At 29.8% G+C, this 8,628-nt stretch overlaps 1 protein-coding gene across 2 annotated transcripts; it reads left to right on the forward strand.

Annotated features, from left to right (window-relative positions):
• Positions 1-7,325: 7,325 nt before the first annotated feature.
• Positions 7,326-8,269, forward strand: LOC130982718 (uncharacterized). 2 transcript variants are annotated; one of them, XM_057906787.1, is made up of 3 exons: positions 7,326-7,518; positions 7,642-7,694; positions 7,989-8,269. In XM_057906787.1, the coding sequence occupies exons 1-3, from the start codon at positions 7,443-7,445 to the stop codon at positions 8,145-8,147; spliced, it is 288 nt and encodes a 95-aa protein (XP_057762770.1). In that variant the 5' UTR covers positions 7,326-7,442; the 3' UTR covers positions 8,148-8,269. The 2 variants fall into 2 exon arrangements, with proteins under 2 accessions (XP_057762770.1, XP_057762771.1); XM_057906788.1 differs by having other exon boundaries at positions 7,995-8,269.
• The last annotated feature ends 359 nt before the right edge of the window (positions 8,270-8,628 follow it).

Here is an 8,628-nt window from a genome sequence, read left to right on the forward strand (position 1 = left end):
AACCGGTCATCGAACCGCTCTAACTATTGATTTACTAGTTCATAGGTTTAATCGGTTCAACTGTGGTTGAATTGAAAAAACCGTTTTATAATAAAATAATAAATAAAATATAAATAAATACATGAAAATATAATTATAGTTTAATGTAAACTTTAAAATATCATTCAAATTAAAAGTACTATATAAACCAAAATGTTATAATCTCATTCAAATACAAATTCAAAAGTCAAAAAACAAAAACAACCAATCAAACATAACATAGCAGCATCAAAATGATCCAAGTTTGTCATCAATCATCAAAATCCTCCATAACTTGTTGCAGATTTGCATCATTGATATCATCACCTTCATTTCCACTACTTGGATCAGAAAAAGCAAGTGATGCAGCATAAAATGTACTACTACTACCACCACCACCACTTTGATCTAAATCAGCATCAATCTCATCTAACAAAATATAACACATTATCAATAAATTAAAGATCAAAGCTATTGTAATTTATTGTCTGATCAATAAACTATAATACTCACCAAGCAAGTCTTCAATATTACTTGGAAGATCAGGCTCTTTTTCAACAACCTCTTTCGTCACCCAAAAATCAACCATATCAATACTTTCAATATCGATTGGATCATATTGCAACTTTTGCTTTCTTTTTTTTCTTTCCTTCATAACAAATTAAATACAATATATGATAAGCCTAGTATATTAATTAACTATACAAAATCTAATGATATGAAATGAAAGGATGAAATATATATTACCTGAATTTAAGACGCAAATTATATGTAACATACACAATATCACTTAGCCTATCATGCTCCAATCTATTCCTTCTTGTTGTATGAATTTGATCAAAAAGACTCCAATTCCTTTCACACCCTGAAAAAGCAGATGCTTGGCTAAGAATGCGAACTGCCATGTTTTGTAAACATGGAGCAGAACTACCAAACAACCTCCACCATTCATCTACAAGTTACAATCCCATATCTCAAGTATTAGTTATCAAATTAAGGAAACCAAAACATAAAATAAGTAAATAACGAAATCTTATTATCAAACAGATATTATTACCAGGTTGAAATTTTTTTGCAGCTGGAACAGCTTTTAGGCCTATCAAAGCTTTTCTTTCGATCTCTATATAAGAGTATTTCTTTCATTGGCTCAACTGAATCTAAATTATTAACCTTGCAATGCAATGTAATAAGATCAAGTAAAGCTCGCATGACATCAGGTGCTTCTCTATAATTTTCAGAAAAAAAGCAAGCAGGATTCAAGAAATAAGCTGCTGCGTGAAGATTTTTTTTCAAATGTTTGTCCCATCTTAAGTTGATAATCTCTGTTTAAGGTTGATATTCAGTCTTTCTATGCTTGAAAATTTCTTTGATTCCATTTTTTGACCTCAGCATACCTTCATAAACAATTCCCAATGATGGTTTATCATCGGCATCTACCAACATCAGCAAACATAGGAGTTTCTTGGTGCAAACATAGGAGGAATAATGGTTTTTACTTTTTTTTTTGGATCGCCTCCAATAACCTCCTTAGTTGGTAATTGACTCGGAGTTTGTTATTCTTCTTGCGCTATTACTTCATCAATTGCATCCTCACACTCATCAGTACCCTTTTTGTTGAAACTTACTTTCCTTTTATTAGTTTTACTTTTCTGAATCTCTTTCAATAAACCTTCCATTTGTTTTTCTACATCATACGGGACCTTAGAACACTTCTTAATGTCTCCACCTATCTTCGCCAAATGCTTTTTCATTCTATTAATTTCCCCGCCCCCAAAAGTACTCAGACAAAATAAACATTGGTAATGCGGTTTTCCATTTATATTTTGTAAAGCAACATATCTCCAAGTAGGATCAGTTTTTCCCCGAACATTAGAAGTTTGTGACTGACTTTCGTTAGTCGCGGGAGGAAGAGAACGTTCATTTGAAGCAGAATTAGTTTCAGCATTATTATTCCTAAGTAGTTCTTGGTTGATACTTTCACCCATACCTAAACATAGTAGTAATCCAACCCAATAATCTCAACTCTAAAGTTCACAACAAACAACATCCAAAATTATTTACAATTATTCACAATTATTCAACAAACAACAAAATTCAGTTCAGTAAACAAAGAAAAATCAATTCAGTTTCAGTAATCACTAATTAGTAAACAACAATTATTAACCAAAGTTTACAGTTCAGTTTAGCAGGATCAGTTGAATCTTGAATCAGTTCACAGTTTCACACTACACAGTTCAAAGAAAAATAAAATAGGGAGACAGAGTTTCAAAGTTTACAATTTCGGTGTTCATCATGTGACTGTCACAGAGCTTCACAAAATCAAAGATTCAAAGAAATACTCAATCAAACTCATCAGGAATCAAACAACCATAACTAAAAAAAAATATTACCTGGAACTTTGAAAGCTCGAAGGCACCTTCAAGGCTTTAACAAAACATGCAATAGGGAGAGTGGGAGATAGCAAAGGCACGACGGTGAGAGTGAGGCGTTCTCAGTTCTCGACGGCTGCTGTGGTGGCTCGACGGCGACGGCTCAACCCGTGTTAGAGTGAGGCACTGAGGCGTTCTCAGTTCTCAGTTCACTTCACCTCTGAAGCAGCTTCAGTGAAGCTCGATGAATGAGAAGGCAATTAGGGATTTGGTAATTGATTTAGCCATTTAGGTTTCAGAACCTTGGAAAACGACAGCATTTTGTTGCCAACCAAAAAACCGGCCAGGTCACGGTTCGGTTCGACTGACTGGTTACTGGCCAGTTCACCAATTCAATTCCGGTTTTTAAATTTTGCGATTTTACTGATTGATCGAATCATTTTTGAATTTGGTTTCACAGTTTGACCAGCCGATCTGAATCAGTTTTCAAAACATTGATAATACCATTTTTTTCAAAAGATTAAGTTTATAGGAAAAGGTAATATAATGATTATATCATTATACAAAAATACTATTTATAAAAATTAATTATTAATATATTTGTGTATAAATATATGTATGTGTAATTTAATTTATTTTAAATATATATTTATATTTTAATATATATATTTTATACTGATAACTGATTTTAATAATTAATTTTAGTATATCCATAATATAATTAATCTTTATATTCCCTGTTCAAGCTTTAACTAATTGATATGGTGTGATACGTAGAGAGACGGCCTTTCATATTTATGGAGAAGGCCAAGAGTGGCTTTATCTAACCATGAGTTCTATATCAGGAAAATAGATTTGAGAAGGAGGGAGCACCTTTTTTTTTTTCCGATCATTACATTCATAGACTACAAAAAGAAATGAGGTGAGCCCATAAGAACACAACAGCGCTTTTAAGTGCAGATTTTTTTTGGTGACTGCTTTAAGTGCAAATTTAATTTAGCAACTAAATTCACAAAACATAAAAATCTTAAGCTAAAATACCTAACCAACCTGAGATAGTTAATACCTCTTTATCTATAATTATTATCTACGGCTATAAATTCTTTTTCTTTTACTTGTATTTTTGTCATACTGCTGTTAACCTTAACAACTCTTACTCCATCATAAATAAGTAAGTATCTTTGTTGTTAAATATTTTATTATTTTTAGAGTTTTAGAAATTAGAGATATACATGAGTTGAGTGAAGTAAGATTTGTTTTAATTCATACCTGATCTTAAATAATGACTGGATATATTTTTGAGATCTTGCTCAACTCTAAACTCAGTAAAATATTATTACTTTTAGGTTATACTAAAATCGAGTCTAAATCCGTAAAATGCGAATCTTGATAAACTTTATGTCAAAAAATTATGATGTACTTATTTATAAAGAAAAAAACATATACTTATTACCAAGAAGTTGATATCCATATTTGAACTTGAGTTTGTTCATAAATTCTAATTTCATTCTTCTTTGAGTCTTTTTTAATTCAACAAGTATGATTAAAAATAAAACAATAAGCTTATAATTAATATAAGGTTTAATTACTCTATTGGTCCCTATAGTTTTGCGAGATTTTCAATTAGGTCCCTATACTTTTTTTCCTTTTAATTGGGTCCTTACACCAAATTTTTTTTTCAATTGAATCCCTATACTTTTTTCTTTTTATTTGAGTCCCTGCACCAAATTTTTTATTTTAGTTGGGTCCCTATACAATTAAGCCAATTACTATTAAGAGAGACCTAATTGAAAAAAAAAATTGGTGCAAGGACCCAATTAAAAGGTAAAAAACTATAAAAACCTAATTGAAAATTTTGCGAAACTATAGGGACCAATAGAGTAATTAAACCTTAATATAACACAATATTGGAATTAACTTAAAACATATATACCTTTTTTAGTCTCCTCAGAGTGCACATGAATCGGATGAAAGCCGGATTCGCCTTGACCTAGACTGAACCCTAAATAGTTACCAGGTCTATTTTTGAGACCTTTACTTGACCATAAACCCAATGAAATCACACCAAATTAACTTCCAAACTGTTTGGGCCGGAACGGGTCTTTGGGTCGGAGCGGGTCATGTACACCCCTACCAGAGATGCCACACAATGGCATAAAATGAAGGGCACCATAGGTCTTTATAAGAATTCGGACACCATATATTCATCCAAGATTGGAAGCATAGTCGGGCTCGCTTTGATCCAAATCCAACTCTAAATAATGATCGGATCTATTTTTAGAATGTTTACTCGATTCTAGACCCAAAAAATCATATCAAATTAGTCTCTAAAGTATTTGGAATCGGAACATCAGCCCAGAACAAATTATATACACTTCTACCAGAAACGTCACACAATGACATAAAATGAAGGACACCATACTTCTTTATAAGATTTGAGATATCATATATTCATCCAAAATTAAAAACATTAGATTACATTTTCAGGTCAGGACCATGAAAACTTTTTTCTTTATAGTACTGCTCTCCACAAACTTCACGCTATAAAACAAGAAAAGAACAGGTGATAAACGATTTCCGAGGCAGTTCCAAAAATAGTATACACAAGTTTCCATCTCCTTCGAAAATAGGCCACACTTGCTAAGTTTTTTCCGTGTTTAATTTTTTCTGTAAAACAAACTAAACTAGTATTTTTATTTGCGGTAAAACTAAGTTTTTCCCCACCTAATTTATAATATTGGGCATGTGTTACTCTTTGGCTCTCACAATACTCCTTTGTATTTTTACGAGGGACATTAGTGAAAACTTTCCAAACCCTTCATATATTCACTTTATTTCATCTTCATGTTGGTACAAATTCTAACTCTTTTTAAGATGGACAACATCTCCTCTAAGCTCTCCTCTTCCCACACTTTTAGGTATCGGCTCCAATTTAGACTCTATCTCTACTCAAACTTATTCCATATCCCACAATTACTAATAGTATAATCTTTTTGTGTGGATGAAGCATAAAGTTTTAAAAACATATCCTTTAATTTACTTTTTTTAACCTATGTCCTATGCTAGAAATTGTGCTCTCATTTTATTATCTATTATGATTTCTTTTCTTTGTTGAAATTGGGATAGCATTGCCTCCTGACTTTTGTCTATGTTGGAGGTGTTATACTAATTTGTAGGACAATTTTTTACTCAGATTTAGTGTTAAAAAATTGAATTTTTTGAGTTCTTTGTTTTTAAGTTTTTGGAAGCAAATTAGAGGATCCGTTTTGTATGAAGGAAAAATCTGAAATTCATATAAAGTAAATCGGACTCTATGATTTTTTCATGATCAAAAATTTTTTTTTGACGATTTACATGAAATCAAATTGGATGATCCGTTTTCTTTGTTAATTTGCTTTTTGAATTAAGTTCAAAAAGTCGTTGAGTTCGAGTTGTACTTAACACTACACTAATGTTAAGCACCACTCCTCCTTATATCCAAGTCTAACACCAATTTTACCTCCATGATCAAATTAAAAAAGCGCGCTGAAAGGAGGGAGTACCATTTTATAACCTTTATGAATCATATGATTTGTATATTTTTTTCCACCTCTCTGTGAATAGAAGAGGCCAGGACAATGAGCTTAATTAAAGTGTCCACATTTTGTTTTCAAAAAATAGAAATAGACCTTTATGTGACACCTGATGACAACGCACGTGAATTCTAGTGGCTTCTTCTTCGTGTCGCAAAGTAATAATGAGGTGTCTTTCTTCTTTCTCTTTCTCTTTTATTTTTTTTTTAACTTATTATATATAAAGTAAGGCGATGTTTTAATTTGTGATAACTCTTCTGCATGCATCCAAAAATCACCATAGGTTATATAGATATATACATAATTAATTTTAAATATTTGCAGCGATATTTCAGGACCAAAAGAAATCTGAATTAGATCAATCATCATGTGGCAAAGGCAAAGCCACAAGGTGAAATGATGTGAGGCAAGCTCTAAACAACATCACAAAGATCTTTAAAACGTTTTTTTTTTAAATAGCAGAAATTTAAATAAAAATATTTAAAATACCTTTAAATAAAAATGTTTAATTTCATCTATTAGATATATTATCATATATTAAATTTTTAATACGTAACATAAATTAAAAATATTATCTTTATTAAAAAATATTAGTATATTCTTAAAATTCTTATTTGTTTTTGAATTTTTAAATAAAATTTATTGAAAAATTAAAATTTTAAAAAATATTATTTTATATAAATTTAATAAATTTAATGTATTTGAATTAATATAATTATTTCTTTTCTTAAATATTTAAATTTTATTTATAATTTATACTTTTATTATTAATCTATGTTTTTTAGAATACGTTTTTTATACAACTTAAAAAAAGGTTGTTTTTACTATTTTTATATGAGTGTTGCCGTTATAAAATACCTGAAGTCTTTATCTTTTGTGTCAATTTTATTTAATAAATATAAACTTTATTTAAAAATATTTCATCATATTTTTATGGTTTTAAAAATTCGATCTAATTGGCCAAAAATCGATTATAAGATCCGTTCAATTTAAAATAAAAATTAGTTGACAACGAATCAGTCAAAAACAAAAAAAAATCGATAAAAAATATATTTTTTTAACAATAAACTAATTTAAAATAATAAATAACCATAAATTAACTTTTTAAAATAATATATTTTATATATAAATAATTATTTTATTATATTTGATTCAAATTGAATTAAACCTAACTTAAATCTTTAAATATGTAACTCCATGAATTTAATGGCTTGTTCGAATTTCATAACCTTGATTATTTTACATTTTATATGCAAGTATAACATTTTTCAAATGAGAAATAGATTGAAAAGTTGAGGTTGACTTGGAGCAATATAATTATGATATATACAAGTACGAACGGCTTGTGATGTAAAATAATAAAATATTCAAATTAAAATTATTATGCTTCTTTTTGGAGATTTCTATATAAACCAGCATCATCACATGGGTGATACTAAGTATCACCTTCGCTCTCATTTCATTTTCATCTCTCTCTCCAAAAATGATTCACAAAGAATTGTTCATCACCCTTCTGCTTTTCTCATATGTTCTTTCATCTTCGGCTGTACCAACCACTAGTAAGAACACACACCTTAATTATTCTAAACTCTTCTATCTCTATCCTTGTCATGTTTTTATTCAATTCCTTTTCTTTTCAAATTATTATTTTGTTAATGGAATATTGCTTTAAAATTTTGCAGGAAGTCTTTCTCCAACGAGTGAAAAATCCTCAATCCAAACTTCACTTGAAGAGGTAATTAATTATAAATCTTGGACCCATATGAACAAAAATTAATTTCATTCTAAATTTTCAACAATTATATATAGTCTAACTCAGAATTTCCTCTATTTAAAAGATGCACTATATAAATGTAAAGAAATGTTTTTATATACATGGAAATTTTACATTAGTATAATATTTTTTAGTGTAAAATTCTGAAAATGTAAAAATATTCTGTTAACCACATCACATGTTCGCTCTGATGAGTAATTATTTCTAGCTTTATTATCTTTAAATCTAACATAGTTAATCTGTTTCTATGCATAGTTTCAGGGTACTCCAAAATCAAGAAATAGTGAATCAGAGATGTTTGATTTGGCACAAGAGTTCATGACAGTTGAAGGAAGAATGGATTTGGAAAGCAATGACTACCCTGGAACAGGAGCAAACAGAAACCATGACCCAAAGACACCAGGAAGAGGTTAATTAATTATTAACGCTACCTGATAAAAAAAATTGTACAGCTATTAAATAAAAGTAAAATACTTGGTATGGTAATTTTGTATACTATTTTCTGTTGAATTAGAATATTCCTATTTCTTCTCCAATTAAATGTTTTGTACTCGGATATATGTGCTTGTCTGTAGTGGTGGAGTTGCTAAGAATTTTGAGATAAGCTACTTTTCTTATGTTAAATAAGTTGTCGCGGTTAAGCTTTATTTTATTTTATTTTATTTTATTTTCCTTTGGTTAAATCCTTAAAATTGGGTTCAAGCATAATTATCACCATGAATTGCTATTTTGGAGCTTGTTAGATTTTTTTTTAAGGGGCCTGCTACACATACAAGTAAAAAGGCCGTACAAGTTTTACAAGTTATCAGCCCAAACTTCATTAACACGCGCATTAACTCATTTTAAATGGAGCGTAACTACACGCGCCCCACTCAAACGGTTCTCTTCGTCTTCT

This window comes from Arachis stenosperma, chromosome 5, assembly GCF_014773155.1.
Source record: "Arachis stenosperma cultivar V10309 chromosome 5, arast.V10309.gnm1.PFL2, whole genome shotgun sequence".
Taxonomy (NCBI): domain Eukaryota; kingdom Viridiplantae; phylum Streptophyta; class Magnoliopsida; order Fabales; family Fabaceae; genus Arachis; species Arachis stenosperma.